The sequence below is a fragment of the Balaenoptera borealis genome (genome assembly GCF_965194805.1).
Source record: "Balaenoptera borealis genome assembly, chromosome: X".
NCBI classification, from domain to species: Eukaryota; Metazoa; Chordata; class Mammalia; order Artiodactyla; family Balaenopteridae; genus Balaenoptera; species Balaenoptera borealis.
In genome coordinates this window covers 42,575,842-42,594,587 of record NC_138881.1, presented here as the reverse complement: position 1 = coordinate 42,594,587, position 18,746 = coordinate 42,575,842, and the positions used below count along the sequence as shown (strand labels likewise).

The 18,746-nt window shown below is 40.9% G+C and overlaps 1 protein-coding gene and 1 pseudogene across 6 annotated transcripts in view; both read right to left on the bottom strand.

Annotated features, from left to right (window-relative positions):
* LOC309621113 (retinol dehydrogenase 12 pseudogene) overlaps window positions 1–18,746 on the bottom strand; it is a 339,175-nt pseudogene that overhangs the window by 149,352 nt on the left and 171,077 nt on the right. The gene's annotated exons all lie outside the window — the stretch shown is intronic.
* ZNF81 (zinc finger protein 81) overlaps window positions 1–18,746 on the bottom strand; it is an 84,295-nt gene that overhangs the window by 18,403 nt on the left and 47,146 nt on the right. For 4 of the 5 annotated variants that reach the window (XM_082378163.1, XM_082378166.1, XM_082378164.1 and 1 more), the window contains 2 exons: window positions 11,696–11,822; window positions 3,783–3,878 (listed from right to left, as the gene is read on the bottom strand). In XM_082378163.1, coding sequence (XP_082234289.1) covers window positions 3,783–3,878; window positions 11,696–11,822 — 223 coding nt within the window. Of the gene's footprint in view, window positions 1–3,782; window positions 3,879–8,030; window positions 8,095–11,695; window positions 11,823–18,746 lie in introns of those variants that run through there. The other variant, XM_082378167.1, reaches the window with a different exon arrangement.

Sequence of the window (18,746 nt, the reverse complement as noted above, 5' to 3'; positions counted from 1 at the left end):
CGAACTTTTTGCCCCAAATATCAGAACAAGGCAAGCATGCCCATGCTCAACACTTCTATTCAACATCGAACTAAAGGTCTTAGACTGTGAAATAAGGAAAGGAAAAGAAATAAAAATCATGAGATTGGAAAGGAAGAAGTAAAAGTGCCCTTAAAGTGATGATGATTACTTACATGAAAAACCCCAAGGAACCTACAAGAAAACTAATAGGTGGATTTAGAAACGCCTCAGGATACAAAGTCAACGTACAAAAATAAATCACTAGCAATTTATACTAGCAATGAACATCTTGAAAATAAAAAAAAACAATGCCATTTATAATAGTATCAAAAAACATTAAATACTTAGGGATAAATTTAATGGAGGATACATAAAACTTCTCAACAGAAAGCTATAAAACACTGCTGAAAGAAGTCAAAGATCTAAATAGATGTAGAAAGTTGCCATATTCATGGATTAGAAGGCTCAATATTATTAAGATGTCAGTTCTCCTAAAATTGATCTACAGAATTAATGCCAAAATCCCAGCAAGTTTTTTCAAAAAAATTACAAACTGATTATAAAATTTATATGGAAATGCAAATGACCTAGAAGAGCCAAAGTAGTTTTTTTAAAAAGCCAAGCTGGAGAACTTACCCTACCTGACTTCAAGACTCATTATAAAAGCTACAGTAATTACGTATGGGTCTGGCAAAAGGACAGTGTATTAACTATATTTTCTTATTTTCTGTATTCTTGATGCTCTGGCATCTGATGCCTTACTGATCCTGGAGAGACTGCCCCTCCCAGGGCTAGTTATTTCCTAGAGGCAGTAAATGACTTCCCTGTAACGATACCTTTCATATGCAAACCAACCAATCCAGAGCCCATATCCACCAATTATCTCCTTCATCACGATCTCACAGGTTGAGCCACTAGCCCCATGCCCAAATCACCTCAGGGCTGGGTACCAGGCAACTAAGGACAGTCCCTACACCCCAGAGCCCGCTGAAATTACTCAAACTAGCTAATTCTAAACCTCCCCAGCCTGATTACTCTGGCTCACCCATTATTTCCATGAAAATCACAATGAAGTCTCTTGCCCATGCTTCCTCCTCACAACTTCTACCTCCTGATTGACCCTGGTGCTCCCTGGTGTGACCCTATGTGGTGTGGCATGCCTCCTCCTCTTGAGAACTGTGAGTTACAAACTATTTTCACTGGCAGTTGTCTCTGGATCTCTTGACCTCACCATACCTAAATAATAATAAAACCTTCACTTTAAAACAGAAAGACATATAGATCAATTGAACAGAATAGAGAATCCAGAAATAGGTTCACATATATGAAATCAATTGATCTTAATAAATGTGCCTAGGAAATTCAGTGGGAAAAAAGTCTCTTCAACAAATGGTTCTAGAACAACTGAATATCATATTGAAAAAAATGAACAACAATCCTTACATTAAACACACAAAATGGATCATAGACCTAAACCAAAAAAGCTAAAATAATAAAACTTATAGAAGAAAATATGAGAAAATCTTTGTGACCTTGTAGTAGGCAAAGATTTCTTAAACAGATCACAAAAAATACTAAAAGTTTGAAAAAGATGATAAATTAGACTCCATCAAAATTAAAACATTTGCCTTTTGATAGGCACCAGTAAGAAAATAAAATTGCAAGGCATAAACGGACTCACAGACTTAGAGAATGAACTTATGGTTACCAGTGTGGGGAAGAGTGGAGGGAAGGGATAGTTAGGGAGTTTGGGATTGACATGTATATGCTGCTATATTTAAAAAGGATAACCAACAGGGACCTACTGTATAGCACAGGGAACTCTGCTCAATGTTATGTGGCAGCCTAGATGGGAGGGGAGGCTGGGGGAGAATGGATACATGTATATGTATGGCTGAGTCGCTTTGCTGTGCACCTGAAACTATCACAGCATTGTTAATCGGCTATACTCCAATATAAAATAAAAGTTAAAAAAATATTTTAAAAAATTGCAAGGCACAGATTGGAACAAAATATCAGTGATACATATATCTGGCTTAGGAGCTGTATCAAGCAAATATAAACAACTCTTAAAACTCAATAAAAAGAAGACAAACAACCCAATAAAAAATGGGAAAGATATCTGAATAGACAACTCACAAAAAAAATGTACAAATGGTCAATAACACATGAAAAGATACTTAACATCATTACTCATCAGAGGAATGCAACTTAAAATCATAATGATATACCATTACACATCCACTATAATAGCAAAGATTAAAGAGACTGATGATAACAAGTGTTGGTGAGGATTTGGAGCAACAGAAATTCTCATGTATTGCTGTTAGGAATGTAAAATAATACAGCCACTTTGGAAGACAGTTTGGCAATTATAAGAAATTATAAGAAAGGTAAGTAAACACTGATTATATTATACCAGCAACTCCACTCCTAGGTATTTACCCAAGAGAAATGTAAACATATGTTCACACAAAGACATACCAGAATGTTCACTGCAGCTTTATTCATAATAACCAAACAATGACCACCTGTCATCAACAGGTATAGAGATAAACAAATTACAGTATAGTCATACCACGGAATAGTATTCATTATTTAAAAGGAACAAACTAGTGATACACTCAATAACATGAATGAATTGCAAAATCATTATGCTGAACAAATAAAGTCAGACCCAAAAGGGTATATACAGTATGATTCCATTTATATGAAACCCTAATAAAGACAAATCTAATCTATAATAACAAAAAGCATGCCAGTGGTTGCCTGGGGCCAAAGTGGTGTTGAGTATTAACTTCAAGGGGCATGAAAGTGCATTCTGTGTGATGGAATGTAATATGTCATGATTGGGGTGGTGGTTATATCAGTGTGTACCTTTGTCAAAACTCAGCAAACTGTACTCTTAAAATGGATACATTTTATGGTATGTAAATTATACCTTAATAAGGCTGATTTTAAAAGAAAAAAAATGCTAGGTGACAGTGATCATAAAGTCAGAAGATGGGAGAGAGGCGTGAGATAGGGAAGGTGGAGAGAAGTGAGGAATCTAAAGGCAACATCTACAAAGAGAAAAGAAGGTGAGGCTGGTTGTAGATGACAGTTTATTGGTATCTTAGAGTGAGAAGATGAAAATGAGATGGAGAAGAAGGTGAAAGGGCACCAGGGAGAACAGGAGTGAGGCAACCAACTGATCTTCAAAGATGGCAAATCCATTAAAACCTGAATGTATATGATAAGGATCTAAGACCCTGGGAGTGGGGTTTCGGTACTAAAGCATAAAAATGTGATGGAAGGAGAGAATATCCAAGAAAACCAGATCCATACTGAGGAAGCCTGTCATATGATCGAGACTATACATATTGCAGCAATTCTCCTGGAGGAAAGCCAAGCCAAGAAGACAGTTGATAACAGTAAGGGAAATAAAGGGAGAGAGCAATTTGGTACCAGAGAGGCCAATGTTATCTATTTTCAAGAAGTTTCTAAAGTTTTGTACCTTCAGTGGGAAGCAGCTGCATAGCACAGGGAGATCAGCTCGGTGCTTTGTGACCACCTAGAGGGGTGGGATAGGGAGGGTGGGAGGGAGGGAGACGCAAGAGGGAAGAGATATGGGGATACATGTATATGTATAGCTGATTCACTTTGTTGTAGAGCAGAAACTAACACACCATTGTAAAGCAATTATACTCCAATAAAGATGTTAAAAAAAAAAAGGGTAGCAATCATAGCCTTTTAAAAGTATCAGCCTCAAGTATTTCCATGTCCGGATCACACTCGCTCACCTGAGCAGCTCTGATGTGGGGTTTCCTCCTCCAACGTCCAAGGCTCCTCTCCTTGCTCCAACTTGAAGATGACCTCTGGCTTGGGAATTTCACACCCTGTTAACAGGAAATGATAGAAAATGGGGTCCAGCTAATTGCTTTCCATTTGTTCTTTGGAAAAGTGACCACATTTCATTGGGAAAAGAGTAATAAGTGCAAAGGTGCAAAGGGACTGAAGAATCTCAGACCAATCAAGGATGACACCATCACACACATCAGATGCCCCAGAGCACTCAGCAGCTGAGGATGGAAGCGGCCTCTCTGAGGTTCTGTGTTAGTTCCCTAGGGCTGCTCTAACAAAGTACCGAAAACTGGGTGGCTTAAAACAATAGGAAGGTATTGTCTCATATTTCTGGAGGCTAGAAATCTGAAATCAAGGTGTTAGCAGGGTCATGTTCTCTCTGGCAGATATAGGGGAGAATCCTTCCTTGCATCTTCTAGCACTTGTGCTTGCCAAAAATCTTTAGCATTCCTTGGCTTGTAAACACATTTTACTCCAGTCCCATGGCTGTCTTCTCCCTGTGCGTCTCTTCTCATTGTCTTCCCCCTATGCGTGCCTATTTCGGTGCCCAAATTTCCCTTTTTTGTAAGGATACCACTCAATTAGGGCCCACACCAATGACCTCATCTTAACTTGATCCCCTCTGTAAAGATTACTACTTGCAAATAAGGGCACATTCTGAGGTACTGAGGGTTAAGATTTCGACATATCTTTTTTTTGAGGGGACACAATTCAACCCATAAGAGCCGGCCCTCTGATGCCCCAAAATTCATGTCCTTCCCATGTGCAAAATACACTAACCCCATCCCAGTATCCCCCAAAGTCTTAATCATCCCAGCATCAACTCTTACGTCTAAAATCTCATCTAAACATCAACTCAAAGTCTCAAATCACATCATCTAAATCATCCAAATCTTACAGATGAGACTTGAGTATGAGTCATTCTGGGACAACATTCCTCTCCATGCAAACCTGTGGAAACAGATGAGTTATCTGCTTCCAAAATACAGTGGTGGGATGGGCAGAGGATAGATACTCCCATTCCAAAAGGGAGAAATTAGAATTTAAAAAGGGATGGGAGGTCTCAAGCAAGTCTGAAACCTAGCAGGGCAAATTCCATTAGATTTTTTTAAAAATTATTTATTTATTTATGGCCGTGTGGGGTCTTCGTTTCTGTGCGAGGGCTTTCTCTAGTTGTGGCAAGTGGGGGCCACTCTTCATCACGGTGCACGGGCCTCTCATTATCGCGGCCTCTCTTGTTGCGGAGCACAGGCTCCAGACGCGCAGGCTCAGTAATTGTGGCTAACGGGCCTAGTTGCTCCGCGGCATGTGGGATCTTCCCAGACCAGGGCTCGAACCCGTGTCCCCTGCATTGGCAGGCAGACTCTCAACCACTGCGCCACCAGGGAAGCGCCCCATTAGATTTTAAGGCTTCACAATAATTCTCATTGGTACAACACTCTGTCCTCCAAGCCCACCAGGGTGGTAGCCCCACCCACTCAGCCCCAGGCCAGGAGTGGCACCACTTACTATTACCACTAGTGACCCATTAGCAAAAATTTTGCTTCCTGTACCGGCAACCTTATGCTCTGTTGTTCTACACGTTTTAGTTCCAAAGGGAGGAACACTTCCACCGAGAGACACAACAATGATTCCATTGAACTGGAAGTTAAGTCTGCCACCTGGACATCTTGGTCTTTTCACGCCTCTGAATCAACAGGAAAAGAAGGGAGTTACTGTGCTGGCTGGGGTGGTTGATCTTGACTACCAAGGGGAAATTGGACTGCTATATCATGATGGAGGTAAAGAAGAGTATGTCTAGAATACAGGAGACCCCATAAGGCATACTATCATGCCCTGTGATTAAAGTCAATGGAAAACTACAACAATTCAACTCAGGCAGGACTACTAATGGGCCAGACCCTTCAGGAATAAAGTTTTGGGTCATCCCACTTGGTAAAAAACCACAACCAGCTGAGGTGCTTGCTGAGAGCAAAGGGAACAAAGAACGGGTAGTGGAAAAAGGAATTCTGCTTCAAGGACTGCGACATAAGAAATCTGCCTAGTTTGCAGTCCGTGGCCTGCCCTGTGGATTTCAGACTCAAAAGTTCGACATCAACTCACCTGAATTTCCAGCCTGCTGGCCTGCCCTTCAGACTTGCCAGTCCCCACAACTGGGTGAGCTGGTTCCTTAAAATAAATCTCTCCCCCCTACTCTGTATTTATGTACACACGTGCACATGCGCGTATGTGTATACTCTCTATATGTATATACCCATATCCTATTGGTTCTATTTCTCTGCAGAACCATAATACAGAGTTTGGTACTGAGAGTGGCTCTAGAGGAATAGAATCTCAAGGATGAGTTTTCTGAATTAGTTATGGGATTTCTGGAATTGGTTCCTTATTCTGATTAGATTCAAAAGCACTAATGACTCTATTTCAGTAGTAAGGAGGGCACTAATAGTCCCTGGTGTGACATGGCAATAGAGATATGCAAAATATCAACACTGGATACTCCTAATCAAATGCTTATAAGAAGTGAGGTTCTGGATAACCTTGTATTTGATACCTTGGAAATTTTTGTCAAACTTCCAAGTATAGTAAGATTGCCTGATTGCTCCTAATTGCGCTGGATGAAGTGGGGAAAGAAAAGGATGAGCTCAGGGATTTGATTTCCCAGATCATGCATCGCATAAGTGACCTGAAAATTTCTCTGTCTGTCCTGAAAGTAACCCTTAGCTCCTGTAGCTGCAGAGCTGAGACGGCTGAAAACCAAACCCAGAGTCTCATCCTGTGAGTGGCTAAATTACAACACAAATTGAATTCCCAACCTCACAGAGTGTCTGCTGTTAAAGGAGAGCATTGATGAGGAAGGAACGGGATCCTGAAAACTGGAATGGAGACATATGAGGACACTGAACTTCTAAATTCAGATGAGTCTTTGCCAGTAGAAGCAGCCCTTTTACCCTCAACTGAGAAGTTTAACCCTCCTCTGCCAGAGGAGCCTGCAGTGGGCTCCCCTGAGGGACTTGCCTTGTAAGGTACTGCTGGTTCCCCTCAGGACCTATGCCTACCACCCTTCTTTGCTTCCAGACCTATAACTAGACTTAAGTCTCATCAAGGCCCAAGGGTGAGGTACACAGTGTGACCCATGAGGAGGTGTGAGATACTCCAAAAGAACTGCATGATTTGTCCAATTTATACGGACAGAAATCTGGGGAATATGTGTGGAAATGGATATTAAGAGTGTGGGATAACAGAAAGAACATAAAGTTGGATCAGGCCAAAATTATTGACATGTGTACACTAAGCAGATTCTGAATGTAATGTTGCCACTTGAGGGGTTAGGAAGGGCTGAAGCAGTGTGTTTGGCTGGTTGGTTGAAACATGGACCAAAACATGGCCCACACTAAATGCAGCTGAAATGCCAGGACTACTTTGGTGTACTACAGAGGAAGGCATACAAAGGCTTAGGGAGATTGGAATGTTAGAGTGGATTTATCGTGGAAGGTTTGCTCACGCCGGGAGGGTCCAGAGACACATCTGTGATGATGACTGTGACTAATAAATTTGTGAAGGGGCCCCGGGTAATCTGTGATTGCTCTTTGCTGTAGGTCAGAAATTTCAGTGGGAACTTCTGCCAGTGAACTGGGCAACCTAAATGCAATGGGAGTAATTGGATCCTGGGGTGGCAGGGGCCAAACGGAGTCACTGAGTTGTCAAATGCAAGGTGGATGCGGTTACCACAGGGTCAAAGCAGTAATCAGAAAAGTCCGGGGGCTTCCCTGATGGCGCAGTGGTTGAGAATCTGCCTGCCAATGCAGGGGACACGGGTTCAAGCCCTGGTCCGGGAAGATCCCACATGCTGTGGAACAACTAAGCCCGTGCACCACAACTACTGAGCCTGCGCTCTAGAGCCCGCGAGCCACAACTATTGAAGCCCGCGTGCCTAGAGCCTGTGCTGCGCAACAAGAGACGTCACCGCAATGGGAAGCCCGTGCACCGCAATGAAGAGGAATCCCCTCTCACTGCAACTAGAGAAAGCCTGCGTGCAGCAGCGAGGATCCAACGCAGCCAAAAATAAATAAATTAAAAATAAATAATTAAAAAAAAAGTCCGATTCACACATAAGAGTAGAAATTTTTATAATACTGTTTTAATTCATTCTCCTACTCATTAGACTTCAGACATCTTTCAAAACAAACCTTTATCTTAGTGTTCCATTATTTAAGAGATAACCTTCTTTCAAGGCAGCAGAGTTAGGACAGTCTAAGAAAAGCAGGACAAAAACAGTATATGAACATTTCGCAAAGAACAGTTTTCAGATATTTAAGAAACTATGCTACATACTCATATATTTATGTGTTATATGTCTATACCTCTCTATCCTTCTCTCTAACACTATATAAGAATAGGGGGACTAGCATTAAATGTAACATCTGTTACAGAGTGGCTCACCTGCTCACAGACAGACATATCAACAAATTAAGAGCAAGGAAAGGGGAAATAAAAGAATACTGAGTATTCATTATGTACCAGACACTGCCCTAGGCACTTTAGATAAATTCATTCATTTCATCTTCAAAATAACTCTCCTCTTAGTCCCTTTAGATAAGGAAACTGAGGCTCAGAGAGGTAAAATTCCAAAATCACATAGCTAGTAAGAGGCTTAGTTATTCATTCAACAAGTGGCCGGGTGGAGATTTAAACTTCTTTCTCATATACCATACTACTGTCAAATAGGAAAAAATGCATACATGTCTTTAATATACATTAGAAATAAACCAAACTTTCTGCGCTGCAAAAAAAAAAAAACAAACAAAAAGAAACAGTCCAATTCACAGAGATCTATGGGGTTGGCTAGTTGATCTTGACATCCCTAGAAAAGAAATAGGTGGGCAATCTACTAAATTCTTACTTGATCTGTCTAAGGAGAAGAGTCCTAGGTCAAGTGAACAGAAGTCTAACTTGAAACATCAAAACACAGAGTCCTGGCTCCTCAATCAATTCTCAGACTTGAGCCAGTTTACACACCCGGAATGAACACTTTTGAATGAAGGGGAGGCCGGGTCCCTGAAGGAAGGAACCCATGACACTGCCAAAAATTTATACTACTAACCTTTCTTCCAACCTTCCCTAAAGGGACCTATATCCCTTTACAGAGTACCTGTGCATTGGGGAAAAAAACAGTGAGGCTTACCAGACATCACTGGACCATGGCACTGAACTGACACTAATTCCAAAAGACCCAAAACATCACTGTGGCCCACCAGACAGCGTAGGGGCTTATAAAAGTGAAGTGATCAATGGAGTTTTTGCTCAGGTCCATCACACACAGTGGGCTCAGTGGATCCCCAAACCCATCTTGTGGTTACTTCTCTGGTCCAGGAATGCATAACTGGAATACACATACTCAGCAACTCGCAATATCCCCATATTGGTTTCCTGACCTATGGAGTGAGGCCTTTTATGGTGGGAAATGCCAAGTGGAAGCCACTAGAACTGCCTCTACCTCGGAAAATGGTAAACCAAAAGCAGTACCGCATTCCTGAGGGACTGCAGAGATTAGTGCCACCATCAAGGCCCTGAAGGATGCAGGGTGGTGGTTGCACTACATCCCTATTCACCGTGCCTATTTGGCCTGTGCAGAAGACAGTGGATTATCATAAACTCCACCTGGTAGTGACTCCAACAGCAGCTGCTGTACCAGATACGGTTTTGTTGCTTGAGCAAATGAACGCACTCCTTGATACCGGGTATGTAGCTATTTATCTGGCAAATGCTTTTTTTAAAAACAATACCTGTTAGTCAAGACCAGCAGAAGCCGTTTTCTCTCCGTTAGCAAGGCCAGCTATACACCTCCACTGTCCTACCTCAGAGGCAGATCAACTCTCCAGTCCTATGTCATAATTTAGTCTGCAGGGATCTTGATCAACTTTCCCTTCCACAGGACATCACATCGGTCGATTACATGGGTGATACTATGCTCATTAGACCTAGTGAACAAGGAGGAGCAACTACTCTCGACTTATGGATAAGACATTTGTGTGTCAGAAGGTGGGAAAAAAATTTAGGGGCCTTCTATCGCAGTGAAATTTCTAGGGGTCCAGTGGTGTGGGGCATGTTGAGATATCCCTTCCAAGGTCTTGAAGAGTAAGTTTTTGTGTCTGGCTCTTCCATAAACAAAAGGAGGGACAACACCTGCCTCCCAGTGCTGCTCGTAAGGGGCCCAAGTCCTTATGATGGAGGCCCAGCCTGTGGATGGTGTGAGGCCAGGAGCCACCCTTGGAGCACTGAGGCTGGGTCCTCCCAGAGTCGTGTTGCTTGAGAATGTGCCCAAAGTGGGCGGTAAACTCCATCTAAGGCTAAATACTGGCTCAAAATTGATAGTCAACAAGTACCATAAAGGACAGTTGAAGAGAGAGTTCAAGAGAGCATGTTAAGAGGTGTGACCTCAGATCAGATGTGGCAACCTCACACCTGGGTGGTGGCCCTGCCCTCTTAGCTCTGGAACCAATTAGGTGGCTCACCTTCTGAAAACAAAGAGGTGACAGCCAGTCGCCCTGCATCTTCCCAGTCTGTGCCCTCTGGGCCTGTGATGGCAGTGACAGCCCTGCTGGCTTCTGAACCATTTTGGGGGTCATTCATCCCTTTTCTTGAAGGGTGTTCACAGCCAAATAGCTTTACTGGCCTGTTTCCTGTCTGTAGAATCCCAGAACCCCAGTCTTCCTGCCTTTTTCCCTGCCTCCATCCTCTTCAGCCCAAGCTGGCAGCATTTCTCCTGAGATGGTTGATTGGATCCACAAATCATATACCTAATCTTTTTAGCAACTGGTTGTCCAGTCACACCCTTGGTGCTCTTTCCAGAGTACACCTTCTTATATTTTGCAGTATGGATAGGCTGAGAATTTTCCAAATCTTCATATTCTAGTTCCTTTTTACTAACAATTCCTCCTTCAATTTCTCTCTTTCCTCTAGCATTTTACTGTAAGTATGAAGCAGAAACCAAGCCTTGCCTTTAACACTTTGCTTAGAAATCTCCTCAGCTAAATATCCAAATTCATCATTCACGACTTCTGTTTTCTACCCAAGAGAACACAATTCAGCCAAATTCTCTGCCACTTCATAATAAGAATCACCTTTCCACCAGTTTCCAATTATATGTTCCTCACTTCCATCTGAGACCTCACCAAAAACACCTTTAACACTCCTATTTCTACCAACAGTTTCTCTGAGGCAATCTAGACGTTTTCTATCAAGCACCTGAAAATCTTTCCAGCCTCTACCCATTGCCCAGTTCCAAAGCCACCTCCATGGTTTTTGTAGGTTTGTTACAGCAGCACCCCACTTCCCAGTACAGAAAGCTGTGCTAGTTTCCTAGGGCTGTTGTAACAAAGTACCACTAACTGGGTGGCTCAGAACAACAGAAATTTATTGTCTTGAAGTTCTGGAGGCCAGAAGTCTAAAATCAAGGTGTAAGCAGGGCCATGCTCATTTTGAAGGTGCTAGCGAGGGAACTGTTCCATGCCTCACTCCTGGCTTCTCTAGCCTCAGGCATTTCTTGTCCTATAGATGCATCACTCCAGTCACATGGTCATCTTTTCCTTGTATGTCTTCACATTGCCTTCCCTCTGTGTTTCTGTGTCTCTGTGTCTAGACGTCCCTTTTCTATAAGGATGCCAGTCATATTGGATTAGGGCCCGTCTAATGACCCTGTTTTTGCTTGATTACTTCTGGAAAGACCCTATTTCTAAATAAGGTCACATTCAGAAGTAGTGGGGGTTAGGACTTCAACATAGTTTCTTTGGGGGGGGGACACAATTTTACCCATAACAAGGTCCTTGTAGGTTCACAGAGTGGCTCTGCTTACCCAGTGAGAGGAGGTGGCTATAGTTCTCCAGCATCACGTCCTGGTACAGGCGCCTTTGAGTAGAATCCAACTGCTGCCACTCTTCCCTGCTGAAGTCCACAGTCACGTCCTCAAAGGACACTGACACCTGTAACAACACAATCCCGTTCAGGGTGACATGGTCAGCATGGGGGGATAGGGAAGAGACAGATAGAAAATTGTTTTTAGTAATTTTTACCATAATATCCCATAGGGTATGCCTATTAAATACCTACTTATACATAATGTACAGAATACAAATATCCAATTGGAAATTTCTGCTATTCATTGTGTACAACACTCAGTCTTTCATTTTTTTAATTAATTAATTTATTTATTTATTTATGGCTGTGTTGGGTCTTCGTTTCTGTGCGAGGGCTTTCTCTAGTTGTGGCAAGCGGGGGCCACTCTTCATCGCGGTGCGCGGGCCTCTCGCTATCGCGGCCTCTCTTGTTGCGGAGCACAGGCTCCAGACGTGCAGGCTCAGCAATTGTGGCTCACGGGCCCAGCCGCTCCGCGGCATGTGGGATCTTCCCAGACCAGGGCTTGAACCCGTGTCCCCTGCATTGGCAGGCGGATTCTCAACCACTGCGCCACCAGGGAAGCCCAGTCTTTCATTTTTAAAAATAATATTTCGGTACAGGATTTGAACTTGATCCTATTTTGTTGCTCATTTTAATGGGAATTTGCGTTTTATAACTTTTAGAAGGAAGCATGTGCATTTTTTTCCCACTTTACATAGCTCCCTCTACTGCTGCTTTCATTTAGTCTTCAAAAATATAGCCATTTTCTCTTGATGCCTTTTTTTTTTTTGGCCAATTTTAATTTAATTCCATAGTGGTCAGAAAACATACTCTGTATGATTTCAACATATGTTCTATCCAGAAGAACGTTTCATGTGTCCCTGGAAAGGAATGCATATTCAGCTACTGGTGGGTGCAGTGTTCTATAATATATAAATCAACTCGATTGAGTGTTGTTGAAATTTTATATCACTTTACTCATTTGTCTTCTACTTGTTCAGCCAATTATTTGTCAACTTTTTGGTAAAAATTGACAGGGAAATGTTAAAAGTTTATATGGCTATGCAAAGGAACTAGAATACACAAAGCAAGGATTAGCATGGAGGATTTATACTATGTAATGTTAAGACTTACTTTAAAGCTACAATAATCAGACAGCGTGGTATTGATCTAAGTACAGACACATATATCAATGGAACAGAATAGAGAATCCAGAAACACATCTGCACACATATGGACAACTGGTTTATGACAAAGGTGCCAAAGTGATTCAATGGGGGAAAGGAAAAGTCTTTTTTAAAAATTGTGCTGGAACAAATGGATATGCGTTTTGGAGGAAAAAAACAAACCCTGACCCACATCTCACACCATATACAAAAATTAACTTTAGTGTTCTCACCACACACACACACACACACACACACACACACACACACACACACTCAAATGAAGCAACTCTGTGAGGTGATGAATGTATTAAGTAACTCGACTGTGGTATAAAAACAAATATATAGATCAACAGAACAGAACAGAAAGCCCAGAAATCAACCCACACGTATACGGTCAATTAACTTATGACAAAGGAGCCAAGAATATAAAATGGGGAAAGGACAGTCTCTTCAATATATGGTGTTGGGAAAACTGGACAGCCACATGCAAAAGAATGAAACTCGAGCACTATCTTATACTACCTGCAAAAATTAACTCAAAATGGATTAAAGACTAGAATATGAGATCAGAAATCATACAACTCCTAGATGAAAACATAGGTGGTAAGCTCCTTGACATAAGTCTTGGAGATGAATTTTTGGATTTGACACCAAAAGCAAAGGCAACAAAAAACAAAAATAAACAAGTGGGAATATACCAAAGTAAACATCTTATGCACAGCAAATGAAACCTTCAACAAAATGACACAGCAGCCTACTGAATGGGAAAAAATATTTGCAAATCATATATCTGATAAGGGGTTAATATCCAAAATATATAAAGAACTCATACAACTCAACAGCAAAAAACCCAAAAAAAGCTGATTAAAAAACGGGCAGAGGATCTGAACAGACATTTCTCCAAAGAGATATACAGATGGCCAACATGTACATGAAAAGGTGCTCAATATCACTAATCATCAGGGAAATGCAAATCAAAACCACAATGTGATATCACCTCATACCTGTTAGAGTGGCTATCATCAAAAAGACAAGAAATAACAAGTGTTAGTGAGAACACAGGAAAAAGGGAACCCTTGTGCACTGCTGGTGGAAATGTAAATTGGTGCAGCCACTATGGAAAACAAGATAGAGGTTCCTCGAAAAATTAAAAACAGAACTAGGTATGACCCAGCACTTCCACTTCTGGGTATCTATCTAAAGAAAATGAATACATTAACCCAAAAAGATATCTGCACTCCCACGTTCACTGCAGCATTATTTACAGTAGCCAAGATATAGAATCAACCTAAGCATCCATAAGTGGAAAAATGGATAAAGAAAACGTGGTGTGTGTGTTTGTGTGTATATACGCACACACACACACACACACACACATATATACACACACACACATACACACACAATGGAATATTATTCAGCTATAAAAAAGAAGGAAATATTGCCATTTGCAACAACATGGATGGACCTTGAGGGCATTATGCTAAGTGAAATAAATCAGACAGAGAAAGAAAATTCCGTATGATCTCACTTATATGTGGAGTCTAAGAAAAACAAAAAACAAAAAACAGAGCTCACAGATACAGAGAACAGTTGGTGGTTGCCAGAGGCAGGAGTGGGTGGTGGGTGAAATGCGTGAAGGGGTCAAAAGGTACAAACTTCCAGTTATAAAATAAATAAGCCATGGGGATGTAATATACAGCATGGTAATTATAGTTAATAATACTGTATTGCATATTTGAAAGTTGCTAAGAAAGTAAATCTTAAAAGTTCTCAACACAAGAAAAACATTTGTAATTATGTATGGTAATGGACGTTAGCTAGACTTATTGTGGTGATCATTTCACAATATATACAATATTGAATCATCATGTTATACACCGGAAACTAATATAATGTTATATGTCAATCATACCTCAATTTAAAAAAATAACCAAGTGAAAAGTCTAGAGCTGAAAAATATAATCTGGAACTAAAAAATTCACTAGATGGGCTTAACAGCAGAAAGAGTTAATGAATGTAAAGACAGACAAACAGAAATTGCCCAGTCTGTATATATGTGCCACATCTTCTTTATCCATTCATCTGTCGATGGACATTTAGGTTGCTTCCAGGTCCTGGCTATTGTAAATAGAGCTGCAATGAACATTGTGGTACATGACACTTTTTGACCTATGGTTTTCTCAGGGTATATGCCCAGTAGTGGGATTGCTGGGTCGTATGGTAGTTCTATTTGTAGTTTTTTAAGGAACCTCCATACTGTTCTCCATAGTGGCTGTATCAATTTACATTCCCACCAACAGTGCAAGAGTGTTCCCTTTCCTCCACACCCTCTCCAGCATTTATTGTTTCTAGATTTTTTGATGATGGCCATTCTGACCGGTGTGAGATGATATCTCATTGTAGTTTTGATTTGCATTTCTCTAATGATTAATGATGTTGAGCATTCTTTCATGTGTCTGTAGGCCATCTGTATATCTTCTTTGGAGAAATGTCTATTTAGGTCTTCTGCCCATTTTTGGATTGGGTTGTTCGTTTTTTTGTTATTGAGCTGCATGAGCTGCTTGTAAATCTTGGAGATTAATCCTTTGTCAGTTGCTTCATTTGCAAATATTTTCTCCCATTCTAAGGGTTGTCTTTTGGTCTTGTTTATGGTTTCCTTTGCTGTGCAAAAGCTTTTAAGTTTCATTAGGTCCCATTTGTTTATTTGTGTTCTTATTTCCATTTCTCTGGGAGCTGGGTCAAAAAGAATCTTGCTGTGATGTATGTCATAGAGTGTTCTGCCTATGTTTTCCTCTAAGAGTTTGATAGTGTCTGGCCTTACACTTAGGTCTTTAATCCATTTGGAGTTTATTTTTGTGCATGGTGTCAGGGAGTGTTCTAATTTCATACTTTTACATGTACCTGTCTGAAAAGCAGAGAGAAAAAATTTGAAAAAAAGAATACAGTCCCAGGATAAGACAATATCAAAAGATCTAACATACATGTAACTGGAGAACCAGAAGGAGACAGGAGAGGGGAAAGGGACAGAAAAATATATTTTTAAAAATAATAGGCACGGACTTCCCTGGTGGTGCAGTGGTTAAGAATCCGCCTGCCAATGCAGGGGACACAGGTTCGAGCCCCGGTCCGGGAAGATCCCACATGCTGTGGAACAACTAAGCCCGTGTGCCACAATTACTGAGCCTGCACTCTACAGCCCGTGAGCCACAACTACTGAGCCCGCATGCCACAACTACTGAAGCCCGCGCGCCTAGAGCCCGTGCTCTGCAACAAGAGAATCCACTGCAATGAGAAGCCCGTGCACCACAATGAAGAGTAGCCCCCACTTGCCGCAACTAGAGAAAGCCCGCACACAGCAACAAAGACCCAATGCAGCCAAAAATAAAAAATAAATAAGTAAATAAATACATTTATAAAAAAAATAATAGGCAGAAACTTCCCAAATATGGTAAAAGACATAAATTTACAGATTCAAGCAGGATAAATCCACAGAAAACCACACCTATGCACACTGTAGTCAAACTAATGAAAACCAAAGAAGAAAAGAAAACAGCCAGAAAACAAACAAACAAAAAAAGACATATTACATACAGGGAAACAGTGATTAAAATGACCACTCAGTGCTCAACAGAAGAAATAGAGGTCAACATACAGAATACAAACTACAAAATTTTTACATGCTGAAGAAAATAAGTGTTACCTGGCTGGGCAAATTTAGGAGTTCCTTGATAAGTTCTTCATGGCTTTTGGTTCTACCCTCTGTGTTTTTGGTCCCACCCTCTGAGACATCTTTCCTATTCCATGAAAGGTTGAAAGGTAGCATTTCAGGAAAAGTAGCAGAAGAGTTTTCTCAGTCTGCTTCCTACTATGAGTTGTCTGTGAATCTCACTGGGTTCACTTCCTTAGATGAAAAGTGCACCTACAGATCTCTTTTTGAGATAAGCCATTCTTTATCTTGGACTCCTGCTGAGAGGGCTGAGGTACACACTCTTAAGCTTCCTAGAGGCCCTCTTGTTTGATTGAGATCTATGAGGCACTCTTAATCTCTTCAAGGGGAGTTTTGTGTGGCTGAATGCTCTGGTCCTCTGATCTGAGGTCTTAAAAAAAGGTTGTATAGTCACATCTTTTGCTTTATTTCTAGATCATATTTTCCTGATAGTGTTTCAGAACTATTTCTTAACTTTAGAATCTTGTGCTATCTGCAGAGGCTAATAATTTTCAAAACCATCAAGTCCTGGATCCTTTGTGTTTGACAGTCTTTCTCTCAATTTATCTCCTTTCACATTTTGCTAAAAGCAGCAAGAAGAAACTAGATGCCTTCAACACTTTTCTTGGAAATATTAGATAGATCACCAAGTTCATGAAGCACAATTCTCTACTTTCCACATAACTGCAGATGACAGTGTTGCTAAGTTTCTATCACATAAGCTCCTCCAGTTTCCAAAACATGTTCTTCACTTCCTTTTGAGCCTTCAGCAGCACCCTATAGTCCAAATTTCAATTAATAATCTATTCAGGCAATTTAGGATTTCTCTAATATGCTCGTTAAAATCCTTCCAGCCTCCACCCACATCCAAGTTTGAAAGATATTCCCACATTTTTAGGTATGTTATGACAACACCCTACTCCCAGTACCAAAATCTGTGTTAGCTTTCTATTTGATGCATAGCAAATTACCCTAAAACTTAGTGAGTTACAACAATATCCATTATCTCACAGTGGGTCAGGGGTCCAGGTGTGGCTTAGCTAGGTCCTCTCACTCGGGGTCTCCCACAAGGCTGCAATCAAGATGTTGGCCAGGGCTATGTTCATCTTGAACACTGACTTGGAATGACCCACTTCCAAGCTCAGGCAAGTGGTTGTTGATAAGATTCATGTCTCGAGGTTTGTTGTACTGAGTGACTCAGTTCCTCATTGACTGTTGGCCAGTGGCTGCCCTCAGTCCTTTGCCACGTGGATCTCTCCATAGGGAAGTTCACAACATGGTAGCTTGTTTCATCAAAGCCAGCAAGCGAGAAGAGCCAGAGAGAGTGCCAGCAAGATGGAAGTTACAGTCTTTTATAACCTAATCACATAAGTGACATCCCAACACTTTTACCTTATTCTGTTTCTTAGAAGAAAGTCACTAGGTCCAGCCCACATACAAAGGGGAGTGGATTACACAAGGGTATGAATACCGAGAAGTAGGGATCACTGATAGCCAACTTAGAAGGCTGCTTACTAAAAACAAAATCAAAATTTGCATGAAGCAGATAAACATAAATTTAGAAGGAAATTTATAGCTTTAAATGCTTATATTAGAAAAGAGTCTAAAATCAATGACCTAAAATTTAACCTCAAGGAGCTAGAAAGTAAAAGACCAAATAAACCCAAAGAAGGTAAAAGAAAAGAACTAGCAAAGATCAAAAAAATTAATGAAATAGAAAACAAATGACAGAAAAAGTCAACAAAAAATTAATTCAAGCTGTATTATAGACCTAAACATAAAAACTAAAACTAAAAATGTCCCGGAAGAAAACATAAGAGAACATCTTTGCAATGCTGGGACAAGCAAGGATTTCTTGACATAGTACAAAAAGCAACAACCACAAAAGAAAATTTTGGTAAATGGGACCTTATCAAAATTAAAACTTCTGCTCATCAAAAGATGTCATTAACTCATAGACATAGAGAACAGACTTGTGGTTGCCAAGGGGGAGGGGCAGTGGGGGAGGGATGGATTGGGAGTTTGGGGTTAGCAGATGCAAACTATTACATACAGAATGGATACACAACAAGGTCCTACTGTAGAGCACAGGGAATTATATTCAATATCCTGTGATAAGCCATAATGGAAAA